The 18485-nt window shown below is 37.1% G+C and overlaps 1 protein-coding gene across 2 annotated transcripts in view; it reads right to left on the bottom strand.

Moving 5' to 3' along the window:
* The window catches only part of ARHGAP15 (Rho GTPase activating protein 15), a 613208-nt gene that overhangs the window by 181420 nt on the left and 413303 nt on the right, over positions 1-18485 (bottom strand). Inside the window, exon 11 of one of the 2 annotated variants that reach the window (XM_059053493.2) lies at positions 14335-14412. The exons of the other annotated variant lie outside the window; for it this stretch is intronic. Coding sequence (XP_058909476.1) covers positions 14335-14412 — 78 coding nt within the window. The remainder of the gene's footprint in view (positions 1-14334; positions 14413-18485) is intronic. 2 annotated transcript variants of the gene reach the window in all.

The raw sequence follows: 18485 nt of genomic DNA, 5'->3' as shown, positions 1-18485 counted from the left end.
TTTCAATATACTTGGCCCAAATCCATCAGACAAGTCACTATCTATATAGCTTTATGAAGTATATTTCTGAAATAATAAGACTTGAAAGTCAGAATTACTCCTTGCCCCAAGGGCTGCAGAATGGGTGCTGTTAGCAGGCATGAAAGCATGAATCTCATTGTCCATCTCCGTCAGAGCTCTTGGGTGACCAGGTGCATTGTGAATGAACAGTAATATTTTGAAAGAAATCATTTTTTCTGAGCAGTAGGTCTCAACAGTGGGCTTAAAATATTCAGTAAACCATGTTGTCAACAGATGTGCTGTCACCCAGGCTTTGTTGTTCCATTTATAGAGCACAGGCAGAGTGGATTCAGCATAATTCTTAAGGGCCCTAGGATTTTCAGAATAGTAAATGAGCACTGGCTTCAATTTAAAGTCACTAGAACATTAGCCTCTTCTTATAAGAGAGTCAGCCTGTCCTTTAAAGCTTTGAAGCCAGCATTGACTTCTCTAACTATGAAAGTCCTAGATGGTGTCTTCTTCCAATATAAGGCTGTTTCATCTGCACTGAAAATTTGTTGTTTAGTGTAGCCACCTTCATTAATTTTCTTAGCTAGATCTTCTGGACAACTTGCTGCAGCTTCTATATCAGCACTTGCTGCTTCACTTCGTAATTTGATATTATGGAGACAGCTTCTTTCCTTAAACCTCCTGAACCAACCTCTGCTAGCTTCAAACTTTTCCTCTGCAGCTTCCTCATCTCTCTCAGCCTTCATAGAATTGAAGAGAGTTAGGGCCTTGCTCTGGATTAGGCTTTGGCTTAAAGGAATGTTGTGGCTGGTTTGATCTTCTATCCAGACCACTAAAACTTTCTCTGTATTAGCAATAAGACTGTTTCACCTTCTTATCATTTGTGAGTTCACTGGAGTAGCACTTCTAATTTTTTTTTTTTAAAGTTTTGCTTTGGGCTTCCCTGGTGGCGCAGTGGTTGAGAATCCGCCTGCCGATGCAGGGGACACGGGTTCGTACCCCGGTCCGGGAAGATCCCACATGCCGCGGAGCGGCTGGGCCCGTGAGCCATGGCCGCTGAGCCTGCGCGTCCGGAGCCTGTGCTCCGCAATGGGAGAGGCCACAACAGTGAGAGGCCCGCCTAGCACCAAAAAAAAAAAAAAAAGTTTTGCTTTGATTCATAACTTGGCTAACTGGTGCAAGAGGCCTAGTTTTCTACCTATCACAGCTTTTGACATGCCTTCCTCACTAAGCTTAATCATTTCTAGCTTTTGATTTAAGTGTTTACTTGAACACTTAAAGGCCATTGTAGGGTTATTAATTGGCCTGATTTCAGTTTTGTTGTGTCTTAGGGAATAGGGAAACCTATGAAGAAGGAGAGAGACAAGGGAATGGCTGGTTGGTGGAGCAGACAGGACACACACAACGTTTATGGATTAAGTTCACTGTCTTACATGGGCGTGGTTCACAGCGCCCCAAAACAATTACAATAGTAACATCAAAGATAACTGATCACAGATCACCATAACAATCATTATAATGAAAAAGTTTGAAATATTGTGAGAATTACCAAAATGTGACACAGAGACACAATGTGAGCAAATGCTGTTGGAAGAATGGCATGGATAAACTTGGTCAGCGTTGCCACAAACCTTCAATTTGTGAAAAAGGCAGTGTCTATGAAGCCCAATAAAGTGAAGCACAACAGAACGAGGTATGGTGTAGCGTTTTCCAGTATAACTGGTTCATTATTTCATGTGATTAACTCATCTCAAGCGAACAGAAGGTCTTGCTTTAAAGATAAGAAAATTGACCTGTGAAGGCTAAGTAACTTGAGCAAGAGGACACAGTTAATAAGAGGTGATACGGAAACTGATCTAAGCTTTCTAACTCCTGGACATCACTGTTCTCTTTGCACCTAATGGCCTAAAAGAAATTTTTCAAAACACACATAGAAAATGAGACAAAGTACAGTAGAATATGGAGTTTACCTCATGTAAATCAGTCACCATTATATCTTGACTGACCTACTGTAATAACCTCCTAACTGTTCCCCTGTTTCTACTCTTGTCTTCTACAATCTATTCTTCTCATAGCAGCCAGAATGACTTAAAAATAAATACTCATAGCGGCCAGAATGATTAAAAAAAAATAATGTCAGACCATTTTCTGATTATCTCCCACCTCCCTCTACCCCAGTGACTTTCCATTGAACTTAGAATGAAAGGCAAAACTTCTTATCTTGATTTGCAAGGGCTTCCCTGGGCTGGCTTTGCCCACCTCTCTAACTTCTGTGTCCTGATGTCATCCAAGCCCTCATTCCCTAGGACCAGTTTTCCTCTGCCTGCTCTCCTCTCCCCTCACATCTTTGTGTTCCTCTCTCCTTCATATCAGGGCAAGTTTCTACTCAGATGGTACCTCCTCAAAGAGATCTTCCCAGATTGTCCAAAGTGAAGACCATCTCCCTCATCTCCTTGGTTATCCTCTATCATGTCACTATCTTGAGTCTTGACTTGACCTGTAAGCATCTTGTGTATTTGATTATTATCTGTCTCTTGACACCAAAATGTACACTCCACCAGATCCTGATTCCCCTGGGCTCTCCTCAGTACCCAGAAGAGATTCTGACTCACAGGTTTTCAACAGATATTTCTGAATGAATAAATCTCCATTTCAAGTTGTCCTTAGGCAAATTAAAGCCTTATTTTATTCCTTAAACTAATTTTCCTCCTTTCCTGATTCTTCTCATATACTTTTCATTTTATAATACTTTTTTTTGGGGGGGTATGGTAAGACCAGGAAAGTCCCTTGCAATTTGAGCCTTGCAATTTGAAAGGTGGCTTTTGGCAGACTGACATGGGGCTGACAGAGCCTTATGGATAAGCAATATTACTGAGAGGAATCACACTGAGGAAATTTACATAAGCAGATGACAGTCCTGAGTGTGGTCTTACCACCTGGATTGGGAGTCACCCGTTGTTTAGGCAGCCTTTCTTGGCCTATTAGGCCAGGATGTTAGAGCTGGCTATGGTCTTCCATCTTGACAGGTGTCTCTTTATTTCTTCTTCTTCTTTTTTTTTTTTGCCAAGTCTTTCTTATGTGGTCCATGTTGGACAGTCAGATTATGACCACAGGTGGAGATGGGAAGTGGGGAGAAGTTTGTGATTTATTGGACCGATTGGACATAGACTCTCAAATTCTGAAGAATTTTTTTTTCTTGAGGCTATATTTTTTCTGGCCCTAAAAGCTAAAGTTACCTTTGATTAGGGTCTAACCATCGCTTGTGGTCCACATTATTCATTAATTTCCTTATGGAATTCATTCAATATTCAACGAATAATTATTTGAAGGCTATTATGTGCCAGGTACAGTAAGAACTGGGGATACTAAAGAGACCAAAATAGGCCAGAGCTTGCTAGTATAGAGGCTACAGTGTAGAGGAGAAAGGCAGCCACTGAAGCAACAAATAAAGAAGCAAGGCAGTTTCAGATAGTATGTGTTCTGAAGAAAACAAAACAAATATTGGGGTGGAGAGTGACTGGGTGGGCATGGTGGAGGCATGGTTCAGAGGTGTTAGTCATGGAAGGCCTTGCTGAGAAGATGATTCTAATGTTGAGAAGAGTGAGTCCTGTGGGCGTCTGGAGGAAGCACATTTCAGGTACACAGGAGCAAAAGCCAAAGCCCTGGGAAGGAAATGAGCTTGATGTGTGTCAGGAAGGAAGGAAGGAAGGAAGGAAGGAAGGAAGGAAGGAAGGAAGGAAGGAAGGAAGGAAGGGTGGTGGGAAAATAATGAGATGAGAGAGAGGTACGTGGTGAGATCAGAGAGGTAGGAAGGAAAAAGAATCTGTGGGGCTTGCAGATCCTAGAATTTTCTTACCAATTTACACTGAATAGACCACCAATCTTCTTGGCTACTGGACTGGAATATCCATTGAAATAAAGGCTCTATGTCAATGAGAATGTCATTTGCTGCATTCACTGCTATTTCCAGCATCCTGCATGTTGCCTGGCACATAGAAAGAACTTTTTAAGTGTCTCTCAATGAATGAATGATGTAAAAGCCAAAATCTTATTTTATGGAGCTCACCTCTCAGTTCTGTATCAATCCTGATGTGCCAGGACCCTCAGAGAAAAGGAAAGCTGACAGGGATATCTGCCACTCCGTCTCTGTTGGGCCATGAATGTGAGGGCATAGAGAGGATGGGTTTTGAGTTCTGCATGACTCTAAGTCATTCAGATTTTCATCTGATCATTGTTTCAGCCCCTACCTTTGCAAATTTTGGATGCTTCTCTTCAGGGAGTTTATGGAGACCCCCCCAACACTCCTACCTGCCCCTACACCTGTTCCTTTTTCTTTCTAGAAGCAGCTTTGATGTAATAAGAATACCTTTTTTCCTATAGCACACTTCTGTTAGGAACTCCTTCTAAACTACATGGAGCACCTTGAAAAAGAGGTGCCATATAAATATATGTGAGTCACTGAAGCCATAATTATTGGCAACAGGGACCTCCTGGGTGAAAACAAATACCAAAGCATACTTTCAAAATTCAAAATTCGAGGCATGGACTTAACAAGAGCAATATAATTAATTTCATTGCTATTTATTCAATTCCTATTTTCTCTCTACTTAGTCATTTCCAACATTCTGGAGAGCCAAGATGGCAAGCAAAGTTACACCACTACTTCCTATGTCGTGCCTGACTTGCCCAATTGCCAATGACACAAGGTAAACCATCTCTCCTCAAGCTCTGTCTTACTGAGGCAGAGAATGGGAATACAGGATTTTTCACTCTTTATTTCTGTCCCATGATTTTTTTACACAGTCTAAAATTGTGTTAATTTATAGGAGTCTGGGAGAAAATAAATGTGAGATACAGCTTGAGTTTTCTTTACTGAGACATCCAAGAAGTAGAACCTAACACAATGTACCAATGAGACCATTTGATAGAGAGTTGATTTGTTTAAGAAGTTCATCATTCTCTTATTTTGTTGCAACAAATCTTTAACCCATAAACAGTAGTGGGCACTTTGTTGTATTGGGGATACAAAAATGAATCAAACTTACTACCCTTCATGAAGTCACAGGCAGTTAGGGGTTATTTATTGAAAGGACATTTTAAAATGAAGTTTCCTTTTATAAAAGAGTCCCACAGACTGGACACCAAGAATGTATAGTATTATAATGAGAAGAAGTGGTTTTTGTTTCTTTGATGTTAAAAAGAAGAAAATGATAGAGCTTCCCCCTCCCCTATAGTAAATTGAATCCAGCAATGAGCAATATATTCTTTGGAGTAAGTTTAAAATGGGTTCACTGTCTGGCTTCAAGACATAATAACTTTGTAACCTTAGAAAAGTTACTTAAACTTTCTGAACCATGATTTTCATGTGTGAATAATGTGGATAATAAAGTTTATCTACCTTGCAAACTTTTATGAGGGTTTGAGATAACTCTAACTTTGCACACCTGCCATGTAGCAATTCTCAATTAAATGCTAGCTATCATCAGCATTATTCTGTTACATTTAAAAATATTATTTACTCTTTAGGTCTGTTAGCAAATTCTTAGGTAACTTTCCTTTTCATTTATTCCAAAATCTATAATATTGGGAAAGGATTGCAGCTGTGAGAAATGTCAGCAATTTTAATCATATGAATAATATACGTGTTACATTCATGACATTCATTTCTTAGTTATATTCCAAATCAGGACTCAGAGTTCATAAAAGTTAGTTAACATTATTATATCAATCAGTAGTCAAAAAGAAAACTTCTCATCACTAGAAAATTGGTTAACAAAAAAGGGTTCATAGTCTATTCCTGTTTTCCTCAAACATAAACTTCACACATCTTATGGCTTGTGGGTCACGTCTCCTCTAAACAGCCAGAATAAAACTAGCTGGATACTGTGCAGGGGTTCCCAAACCTGGCTATGCACTTGAGTCACCTGGAAAGCTTTCCTTTAAAAATGCATACTTATAGCTCTAACCTCAGGTTTTTACATCAGAGTTCTTATGACTGAGCTCCAAAAATCTTTATTTTTAAGAAGTTTCACTACTTGATTCTCATGGCAGACAGACTTTAAAATGATCCCTGATTCTCTTCTCCTCCTTGTTTTCATACTTTCTGTAATCCTCTCCTCTAGGGCATGGACACGAACTGTGATTTGCTTCTAACCATCAGCATGCCCCAAAGATGCTGAGTTTTAACCTTCATGATATCTTACAAGAGATTATAACTTTGCTTTAGCCACTGGTCTATATCCCTTGCTGCTTTGATGAAGAAATCTGCCATGTTGTAAAATGGCCCATGGAAATGTCCACAAGGCCTTTGGCCAACAGCCAGTAATGTTGAGACCTTAAGTCCAACAACTCACAAGGAATTAAATCCTGCCAACAATCATGGGAGCTTGGAAGCAGACCAGTCCCCAGTTGAGCCTCCAGATAGGACCCCTCCCTGGCTGACACCATGTTTGTAGCCTTATGGAGAATTCAGCTAATCCATGCCCAGACTTCTGGCCCACAAAAACTGGGAGATAATAAATGTGTGTTGCTTAAGCAGCTAAGTTGGTGGTAATATTGTTAGGCAGCAATAGATAACCAATAAAATTTTGAAATATAGTCAGGGTTGGGAACCACTGCTTTAAAGCTTGGTCAGAGCAGAAGTAAACTTGGTGTGTTTTTCCACTAATTTTTAATGACTACACATTAATTCTTATGGTGAGGATAATGATTTATGATGATGATGGATTTTTATAAATATCCTTAGGGTTTTCCTTGAAGATTGGTAGTGGCACAACTCTGACAGATTTAGTTTCTGGACTCAATTTCTTGACCCAATGGAAAAGCCACAACTAAACTAGGCCCTAAAATTTCAGTAGACTTTTCTCCTCCTCTCCAATGAACATGAGGCTAGTCTTTGGGAATCTGGAATCTCCTGAAAGCCTATGGATAAGATAAAGCTAACCCAGATTTCCTATGAATTTGGCTAGGAATGAGACAAATCATTGGATAACAGGGAGTCTCCAAAGAAAAATAATCGTATTATCATCAGAGAAAACTCAATCATGTGGAAGCTAAAAGCCATATTTGATTATTAATATTTAGTATCATGCTATTATTAACACAAATAAGTAATATTGATCTGATTTCATGTAACCACTTGTCATCTTACTTAAAGTTAATACTGATGATCACTTGGCTGATTCAGAGTTCTTAAAGTCCTAACATTTTCATTATTATTCCCATTTTGAAAATGAAGAGTCTGTGGTTCAAAGGGGTTAAAATAGTTTCCATTAGACTAACGGAATAGCTCAGAATCAAGATAAGGAGGCAGTTTCATCGATGCTTATCCAGTGCTCTTTCACCACTAGATGGTCTCTTGTCTTTAATTGTTTCACCACACAGTTAAGTCAGTTCCTTATTGCTTGGGATGTAATGAATTATAAACTATAGTCCACAATAAATGGATGGTATAATTTGCTTTAACATAAGTAGCCAGAATTCGTTTACTTTAGAGACTATATTCAGAAAGTTGTTATTTGAATACTACATGAAACTAAAAACTATATAAATATATAAGTACGTGCAGAGCTTATTGTTTTGACCTCTGTGTTTACCATTATTTACTAATGACAAATACATTTTCTTAAGCAGCCAGAAAGCAATACAAGTCTTTGAGCTCTCTGACAATGTAGCTAAAAAAATGAGGTCTAAGAAAGTTTCCAAAGCCTTGAACGATGTTAGAGTCTGGCCATTTTATGATCAAGTGATCTTTTCAGCTTTAATGGGAAAAATAAATCATTGTTAAAAGATAATCTTGTCACATGGAAGCCAGAAAGGTGCAATATCAATGATTCAACTTTCCAAAAACTGCCCTGTGGAATGGGATAAAGCAAATAACACAGTTTGTTTTTTTGTTGCTGTGCTTGGCAGTGAGAGGGGAGTAAGCTTAAGGAAATACCTCTTTTTAAAAATAATAAGAGGGCAATATAAACTCACTTAATAGAAAAATGAATGGACTTGATGCAAGGTCTATTTTATGAGAACAGAACTAGAAGTTTTGAAATCCTTTTCCAGATCTTTTTCTGTTTCATACAATTGCTTATTTCATGGTGAAACTGCCAATTGTTCACATTCTTTCTCGCTTTCCTCTTCATTTATTCAATTTTTGATGCTGCAAATAATATGAAAAGCACTGGGATAGCTACTGAAGCTAATGCTTTGCTTTCTTTGCTTTGTGGTACAAATCTATAAAAAAGTAGTTTAGATATAGTTGGCAACACAAAATTGTTTTCTCTAATGGATAATTTTCAATGGAGCTTATTCTTAGTATGTTCAAAATAAGCAAGTTCATCTCTTTAAGCCAATATTTAATTTGGATCATTATGTCAATAAGATCTGGATAAATAAAGGTATGCAAAGTACAAGACTGTAAATTAATGGGAAAAAATCCTCTTCCATTTAAAAATAACACACACACAATCATACGAACACACACGTACACACACCCACATACCCAATTAAGATTCTTGGCCATGTAGATTTATGGCATTTATATATTTTGTTCCTCCGGGTGTGAAAAAGTGAAGGAGGGTGTCCCTAAGAATGTTCCTTTAAATTATTTTTCTATCTATGGAAAACATGTCTAAAATCCTGGTAAGAAGTAACTTCCTCCAGTTCAGAGAAATGCTTAGAGGGAAGATTTGTTAGTGTGTACTAAGGAACACCAGTTTGGAAAATTCCCAGTCAGTTCTTCCTTTAGTGTCTCATAGTCCTCCCATTGGCTTATGGGCTTGGGAAGCTTCATAGTTAATATCTTCCAAAAAGAATGCCAGTCTTCCTTGTCCCCCCCCTTTTTTTTTGTGGTCTTTATTTTTACTTATTCATTTTATTTTTTATTTTTTTATTTTTAAAAATTTATTTATTTTTGGCTGTGTTGGGTCTTCATTGCTGTGCACAAGCTGTCTGTAGTTGAGGCGAGCGGGGGCACTCTTCGCTGCGGTGCACGGGCCTCTCATTGCAGTGGCCTCTCTTCGTTGCAGATCATGGGCTCTAGGCGCACAGGCCTCAGTAGTTGTGGCACATGGGCTCAGTATTTGTGGCTTGCGGGCTCTAGAGCGCAGGCTCAGCAGTTGTGGTGCACGGGCCCAGTTGCTCCGTGGCATGTGGGATCCTCCTGGACCAGGGCTCCAACCTGTGGTCCCCTGCATTGGCAGGCAGACTCTTAACCACTGCACCACCAGGGAAGTCCTTTGTCCCTTTTTTAAAGGGTGAAAGGGAACATCTAAGTAATACCAAAGAGAGTCTGAACTGAATTTGGAGTTTGAACAATAAGCTAGATGGGCAGCTCAAACCAGAATTTTGATGTCAGAAGGAGGGGGAATTCAGACTGGTGGGACATCTAAGACCCACTGTCAAAAAGTTCTCAAGACAGTTATGCAGCATCCTCAGTGCTAAAGTCTGTCCTTTGTAAAAGTACCCCCCACAAGAAAACCATCACGTCACAGATCATCCCAAAGAATCGACGCAGTCTCACACGCTGATGACAAGTTGACATCTAAAGTCATAGACTAGTTTTCTTTGGCGATGCCCTCATAGAATGGAAGAGCAGCATCAGCAAAATGTCACTGAAAGTTGTCACCAAATACAACAAACAAGGCAGAGAACTGCTCAGTAATGCATCAACAGCCCAGTAAATCTAGAGTCTTCAATGCCTTTCCTGAGGGTTGCAACAGAATATTATGTTAAAGTAGTTTCTTGGTCCAAGCATAGATACATGAAGCCCTACAGAGAATGGTAGTGCCTGGCTTCTTCCTAACTATGGCATTTGGTGTTTTCCCAGACATTTTTCTTTCTTGAAAAGTTTTAGCCAAACTCCTATGACAGTACTTGTCACTTACCGAAAACAGAAAGCAAGTCACTAACAACTGGGTACAACATGAAAAGACTGAGCTCCACTTTTGTAAGGAGGTAATCAACAATCAGTGAATGGGAAATGTCAAATCAGGCAGTGGTTTTTAGCATAGGCTCTAAGACAGAGAGACCTGGGATCTAGTCCTAGCTCTTTCACTTATTGCTTTATGACCTTAGGACATTATTTAACATTTCTGAGCCTCAGTTTCCTCAACTTTAAAATGGAAGCAGTAATAGAACACATTCTATGGGATAGCAGAAAGGATTAAATTAAATGATATACGTAAAGCGCTTGGTACAGTGCCTGGCACATAATAAATTATGAAAATGTTAGCTACTTTTACAATAATAATTATTATTATCATCTTCATTACTAGTTATAATTAGGAAATACTTTTCAAAAGTGATCACTTTGAATTTAACTTGCATGCCATCTGATCTGGAAGTATAATAAGGGTATCCAATTCCTACTGATTTAGTGAGTCAAACAGAAAACCAAAACAAATTGAATCATTCAACTGGTGTATTTAGAATTGCTGATGATTATAGCATTCAAGAAAGTTAGTGAAATACATAAATTGCAATTAAACTGTTCTTGAAAATCCCCCAAATCAGTTTTCATTTGTCTAGTCCAATGGTGGGTAGGGCTTGTTCATTTTAAAAACGTACGTTTAGAACCTTCGGAAAAGGAAACATTGTGGAAAGTGAACATGGAGGAGATAAAAGGTGTTGATACAAAGAAGTTATGCCCAAACCAGCTATGTTCCATCGCTGAATACAAAAAAAGAATGCATTGCATTCACATATTCCCTTATGCTTTTCAAGGAATTATCACTGCACTGCCACTTCATTGCACACACTCACATACACACACACACACACACACACAGAGGGGAGACCACAATGTACACACTCAGTATCTTTGTATGCAGCACTGATTCTCTCCCATATCAGCTTTGCTGTCAGCAACTAGCATGCAGATGGAGGGGAGGGTATGGTGTTAAAACAAATGCTACAGGTCCACTCCTGAAAATTTCATTCACAGGATAATCTGATTAGCAAAATTTGAGAGAGGATGGTATACGCATATCTTTTACCATCTAATTCAAAACAACTCCACAACATAGCTTGGACAAAATACTAGTATCAAAGGTTCTAAGAACATAATTTGTGTTGAGTGTGTTGCATTCTGACAGTGGTATAAACCAGGGAGACAGTTTACTGACAATTCTGTGCTACCAGATACCAACTCAGGCCTCCGTCCAGCTTTACATTGTCAACTCTCATGGAAACATGAGCAGTTACACAGCCCCAGAGGATGCTGAAGTTTGGATTGCAAAAGATGAGATGGACAGATTTCATATTCTCACTGCAGATTTTTTTTTGCCTTTTCAGACTCCTGAGCATAATTTTTTTTAAGGCAGGAAATGCAACTAGTGTTTGTTTTTAGCATGGCTTCTGTTTTGAGATTTCTTCTTTGTAGAAGAAATGTGTTGCTCACCTGTCTAGAATCCCAATCAGGATATGGTTTCAGTATGAAATATAATACGAGAATTATTTTAGCTGGTTATAAACAGGAATGGTTATAAAAAGCTGGGGTATTTTATCCAATTTTTATCCACAGTGGGGTACTTTGGTTCAGGCCAATGGGGCCAATATGAATACATAAGGTAATGTTCAGTTCTGTTTTTTTGCCCAGGAAGGACAGTAATTCTGAAAGACAATGGTGCACATTAGTGAGCAAACAGATTCTAGGTTATTGAGATGCTCAGAAATAAGAATCATGTGGCCACTGGCCAAAAGCACTGGTTAACACTTAAATGTATGGTTCAACCCAAGTTGAACCGCTGGAGAGGTTAATGATTCTCTGTATTAATACTTCTACTATTTGCAACACACACTATACAACAGATATTAAGAGCTCCCTGTATGGAGGCTCCAGAGCTACTGGTGGTTAGTGAGCGAAGATATAAGGCTAATTTAAATCCTCCCTTTTTAGGTGTATAGAGATTCATGGAGGAGACACAGATTTCAACCAATATCCTCTTTTTTTATTGCAAGACTTTCAAATTTTAATGTTTGTGAAATATAATCACTGAATACATTTGATAAAATTCTCTTTAAAAGATGGCATTAAATCTCTGGGTGTTATAATAGATGGAATTTTAGAAGTTAGATGTGCTTGTACGAATGCAAATTTAACTACCCAGCGTAATGGGCACACAGAGAAGGAAGCTGACTGAGGGATGTTGCAGGCTCCCTGGAGAAAATTATTTATAATCTGGGCCTTGAAGAATAAGGAGAAATCTAACCAGGCAGGAAGCTTTTGTATGTGGGATGGGAAGGAAAATATAGGAGAATATTGAAAATAGATGGAAGAGACTATGCAAAGGCATTAAGAAATACAACAGTATGTAAATAATGAAGTACAGTTAGGAATGTATTGTGAAGGAAATTCAGAGGACCTGCAGTCAGCTAGAAGTAGCTGGGAAGCCAGATTATGAAGACTTTGTGTAAATTCTCCTGAAGGTAATGAGACATCATTGACTTTTTAAGTGAAAGGGAAACTTAGATGTACTGAACAACTACCATGAGTCTGTTACGTTACTAAGGGAATACCACACACTATCTCATTTCATTCTCACAAATATTTCCAAGGCACTTCCATCCTGTTTTTACTGATAAGAAACAGAGCATAAAGGAGTTAAATAAGTTGCCAAGGACACAAGGAGAGAGTGTCTGGGTTTTACTCCATGTGTCTAATTCTAAACCTGTGAGCTGTCTGTAACACCATCTCAAGATGTTTTAGTCTTTTTTCAACATTTCCTAATTTTTATTTTTAAAATTCACTGTCTTTTTAAGAGAAGTTTTAGGTTTACAGAAAAATAGAAACTACAGAGTTCCGATATACTCCCTCTTATGCCTGACCACTCCCCCCAAATTTCCCCTATTAGTAACATCTTGCATTAGTGTAGTACATTTGTTACAACTGATGAGCCAATATTTATAAGTTTTTATTAACTAAAGTCCATAGTTCACGTTAAGGTTCACTCTTAGTGTTGTATATTATATAGATTTTGACAAATGTATAATGACATATATAATGACACGTATCCACTATTACAATATCAAACAGAATAGTTTCATGGCCCTAAAAATCCCCTGTGCTTATTCTTCCCCCTCTCCCCTCAAATCCTTTGCTATCACTGATCTTTCTACTATCTCCATAGTTTTGCCTTTTCCAAAATGTCATATAGTTGAGACAACAGAGTATATAGCATTTTCAGACTGGCTTCTTTCACATAGCAATATGCATTTAAGTTTCCTCGAAGCCTTTTCATCACTTGACAGTTCATTTCATTTTATCATTGAATAATATTCCATTTTATGGATATTTTATGGTTTGTTTGTCCAGTCACCTATTGAAGGATATCTTGGTTGCTTTCAAATTTTACCAATTACGAATAAAGCTACTGGAAATATTGTGTGCAGTTTTTTGTGTGGATGTAAGTTTTTTTGTTTGTTTGTGTTTTTTTGTGGTTACGCAGGCGTCTCACTGTTGTGGCCTCTCCCGTTGCGGAGCACAGGCTCTGGACGTGCAGGCTCAGTGGCCATGGCTCACAGTCCCAGCCACACCACGGCATGTAGGATCTTCCCAGACCGGGGCACGAACCCGTGTCCCCTGCATCGGCAGGCGGATTCTCAACCACTGTGCCACCAGGGAAGCCCTGGACATAAGTTTTGAACTCATTTGTGTAAATACCAAGGAGCATAACTGCTGGGTAATAAGGTAAGAATATGCTTATTTTCATAAGAAACTGCTAAGCTATTTTCCGAACTAGCTGTACTACTTTCCATTTCTACCAGCATAAATGAAAGTTCCTGTTGCTCCACATCCTTGTCAGCATTTGGTGTTGTCAGTATTTTAAATTTTAGCCATTTTAATAGGCTTGTAGTAGTATTTCATAGTTGTTTTAGTTTGTAATCCTTTGATGATATTTGTATTTCCTAATTTTTAATTCTTTTACTTACCTATTATATTTTTCTAACATCTGTGATCTTGACTCTTACATTTTCCACCATTCATTTATTTATTCATTTATCAACATATATTGTGTATTATACACCAGTAACATTTTTGAAAGCTAGTTTATTTTTTCCTTTTATTATTCTTTTTCATTTTTAGTTTGTCATATTTCACTTGTTATTTATTTCACACAACATAATAGTTAGTCCCTCTCTTTATTCTATTTACCTCCAAGTAAACTGGCTATCTTTTACTTCCCTGGTAATAATTGTTTAATTTCTTCAAATTTCTCTTTCTGCCTTCAAAGCCTTTATCATTATATATTCATAATACATACACAGAGAGTGTGAAATATTGTTGGAGATGAAACTACTTGTAAAAAGGTCTGAAGTGAAGAAATCACTTACCTTGGTTGACAATAAATCTTAACTTCTGTATTGTTGCTAGATTGCCACTAACTCGATATATTCCATCAACATCTAGACCTGAAAACAAAAGGGCATGTTTTATATTGACTCATATAAGAATTGAGATGGTAAAAGAAAATAATAATAATAATTATGGGAAGGAAGAAAGTAGTAAATCACCACCAACTCTCTCTTCCTCACAGAGAAAACAAATTTCTATGTCCTACACCAAGCAATCTTCAATATTTTAATACAAGCAAACTAATCATTAAGTTCAGTAACAATTTATCATCAACAAACTTGAGTGTAGTTGAACTATAAAACAGCAGTAGGTAGCATGGGATTTCACAGTATAGTTAAGACTCATTCCGCCAAAAAAGACAGGAATCAAACTTGGGGTGGAGTAGGGAGAAGAACCTTCATGTATATGTGTATTATTGCCCCTTATTGGAAAGATAAAGTAACCCAAAGTGCTTATGAAGTCTTCTTTCCTTAAAATCTCCCTCCCTCCCTCCCTCCCTCCCTCCCTTCCTTCCTTTCCTCCCTCTCCTTTACTCCCTCCTCATTTCTCTTCTTACTGTCTCCCTTTCTTCCCTCTCTCCTATGCTTACTCTTATTCTTATTCTATTCTGTTTTATTCTATTCCTAGGGATTCCAATCCATTTCCATTGTTTCATTCTCTTTTCCTGCACTTGCTATAGCATAACATATATTGGTCTGATTATCTGAAACTACAGAATGAAAATTCTACTACGGATGTATAACTACTTTGAAAATCTCTAGTGTATTGTAGGTAATGGGGTGCTCCATAATGGAGGGAAAAATAAAAAGAAATCTTTGACAAGATGGTGACATTAGTTCCAGATTATTTTAAAACTAGTTTTCTATAATTTAAAATAACTTATCCTGGCAGTGGGTTTGGATAATCAACCACTTGTTTTCTACACATTTATTTTTATCATCAGGTTATTTCCATGATCCAGTTATCAAAAAGATGAAGAAATAGGAAAATGAAAAGAGAAACATTTATTCAAACACTATTATTGTTGATAAGAAATGTTGATAACATAATTTTAATGCCAGGATTGCATATTCCTTGATGTGTCTAGGCCCTCAAGGAGGCCTGGATGAGATTACCAGTTAATGTAGAGGTCAGTATCTCAGCAATTTCTCTAGGGAGGTGGTATAGTATCATCATTAAACATTGTAATTCACAATAGATAGTACTAGATAAATTGATAGAAATTATTGTCATAATCTAACAGAATAACATTTTTGTAAAGCTCTTTACTGACATGAAATGAGCTCCTTTATTGCTTTACCATCTGTTTTTAAGTATTAATACTTTAAAGCAGGAACATTTCTGCTGCTGTGCAAAATATATCATCAGTAGGTTGGGACAGAATGACATAATGTGTAATACTGATATTAATGGCATAAATCAAAGCCATTATTCACTCAGTTTTAAGACATTATTTTTTAGAGCAATTTTAAGTTTATATCAAGATTGAAGGGAAGGTACAGAGGTTTCCCACATACCCCTTGCCCCTGCACATGCATAGCCTCTTCCATTATCAACATCCCCCATCAGAGTGATATATTTGTTAAAACTGATGAAAACAACATTGATACAGCTAGAGTCCATAGTTTACATTAGGGTTCAGTCTTGGTGTTGTACATTCTATTGGTTTGGACAAATGTATAATGACTTGTATCCATCATTACAGCATCATACAGAGCATTTTCACTGTGGTTAGGACTCCACGCTCTCACTGTCCAGGTCCCTGGTTCGATCCCTAACTGGGGAACTAAGACCACAAGCCGTGCGGCATGGCCGCAAGAAACAAAAAAGCCCTCTGTGTCCCACCTACTGATCCTCACCATACTCTTCCATGTAATAACTTATATATAATGTCAATAAAATGGAATAACTATTAACAAATGTATTAATTTGTGCGAGTTTTGCAGTTCTAGAATAGTCTAATAATAAATTAGTGAGTCTCTGTCCCTTCCTGAGAAGTATGAATCTGTGAATTTGTGAGGAATTGAGATGAGGCTGTACACCTATTAGTGTATGGTGAAAATGTCTAAGACACATACATTTATAAAAAGCAAATGCATTCTTTTTTGTTTGTTTTCTGATGCACAAAATAGCTCCATTAATCAAAGGGTACTCCAGTTCATTTTTAAGTACAATGTGCACTCGACAACTTAAATGTGACAATCATCTTAATTAAAACTTTCCTAACATTTGATTTTTAATTTCAGTATTAAATCATGCTGGTCTTCAGTTTTATGCACATGTGCTCAGAAACAATAATTTATCAACTATTTTCTTATTTTGCTTTGTCATTTAGATAGTGTTTGGTAGTTAGCTTTAACCTATGTAATTTAAAAAATGTGATAGATTTTTAACATTTTAAAACTTATGTATTAAAGTAAGTGTGTCCCTTTCAAAGTTCTCCCTCTTGGGGGTATGTGTACCTTTTCTAAACATGTAGTCCTTAGGGAAAACATTTTGAAATTCTTCTCTAAAATGACCTCCAGTGACTCCATATTTTCTATAGAAAAATGTTTATTGATGCAAGTTTGGGACCTTTGGTGATAGTTTTTGATTTGGAAATAGTCAAAGGTCATTCAGAACCACAAATGGTGAATAAGGTCATCTTCCTTGCCATCACAAAGTCAAACAAACTTTCACCAAATGAAAGCGTTCATGATTTTCCACGAGTTATCAGTTGCTCTGAAGGAACTTGAGAAAAAGAATATTTTGGAAAATAGAAACATTGATGCAGTATGCAGGTCTACATTTTTCTCAAACAAGAAATCTTAATATATGTTTTTTGTAAAGAATCGGTCAAATTAGCCCTATTTAAAATAATGATTAAAAATGAAATGTCAACAACTATTACAATAAAAAATGAGAAAATTTACCTTTTAAAATTAGTTTTAAAAATAATTCTTGTTAATTTCTTTTAAAATTAATTTTTGTTTTGCTAATTAGTTGGACCTTTATCAAAGGTCAACAGTAAATAAAATTATTTGAATCCCAACAAATTTTTATTACAAATAAGGACCTTACTTAAGCCTCATTTTAATAAGCATATCTCTTTATAGGTATAAATCAAGGGCATTTTTATTTTGAAGCTAGAACTCTTTCTTTTCTAATATTATTTTACATGTTATTGAAATGCATGTGTTGTCTAGAGTTGTAAACTGAATTTCAATTAATGAAATTCCCTACTATCTAAAACCTTTTTCTCTTATAGAAATTTAAAGTTACAACATAGGAAGTATCCCTTTGATCTTTCATAAATTTCAGTACAAGGTTTTTTTTTTTTTTTTTTTTTTTAAGTTCAGTAATCAAAAACATTTGAAAGAGCAGTATGGGTTGGTTATATTACATATGAGCAATTGGAAAGCACTATACTGTTCAAACAAAGCAGCCTCATCCTAAATTAATAACCCAATTTTCTTCTGGAATAAAAGAAAGGAGGGCTGGGAATGGAGACAGGGAGGGTAACTCAGACCAGTGTGACCACTGTGGTTGCAGAACTAAGTCACAGTAGAGAAACTGCTTTGTGGCTTACGTTAGAAACCAGAGAGAAGGAGTAAAGCAAAACACATTAGATGCAATTTGAATCTAACTTGACAGAACTTCCAAGCCCTTTAGATATAGAGATATCAACACCATACATCTTATGAAGGATAACAATCTCTGACATTACTGGCTCCTGCTTTGAATGGCTCATGGTCCCCTGCTATCATACTTTTAAAATTACATAAATAGAGTGAAAATGACAAAGTATATATTAAGAAGGAGGGTATTACATTTTGCAAAATAATCTGGAACACATCAGTGAATTTTAGCAGTTATAAATTACATAGGTACAGTCTTGTAGTTGTTTAGCTCTCCCCTGAATGGCTCACAGAATGGCAAACCCTAAGTCCTGGGAATCGAACCCAAATTAGAATGATTCACGTGCCATCCTCTTTTTGCTCCAAGAACTTTGAAAGTCATGCCAAGCCAAACCAATGTAAATTGGTGGATTTGGACATCCTTTTCATGACCACATTATCCTTGCTGGATTGGAAACTACTTATTTTGGAAATATAATTAGACCTCTTATGATTTTTAAATGAGCAGTGTC

The sequence above is a fragment of the Kogia breviceps genome, chromosome 2, assembly GCF_026419965.1.
Source record: "Kogia breviceps isolate mKogBre1 chromosome 2, mKogBre1 haplotype 1, whole genome shotgun sequence".
Lineage (NCBI taxonomy): Eukaryota > Metazoa > Chordata > Mammalia > Artiodactyla > Physeteridae > Kogia > Kogia breviceps.
This window is presented reverse-complemented; position numbering and strand designations above follow the sequence as displayed.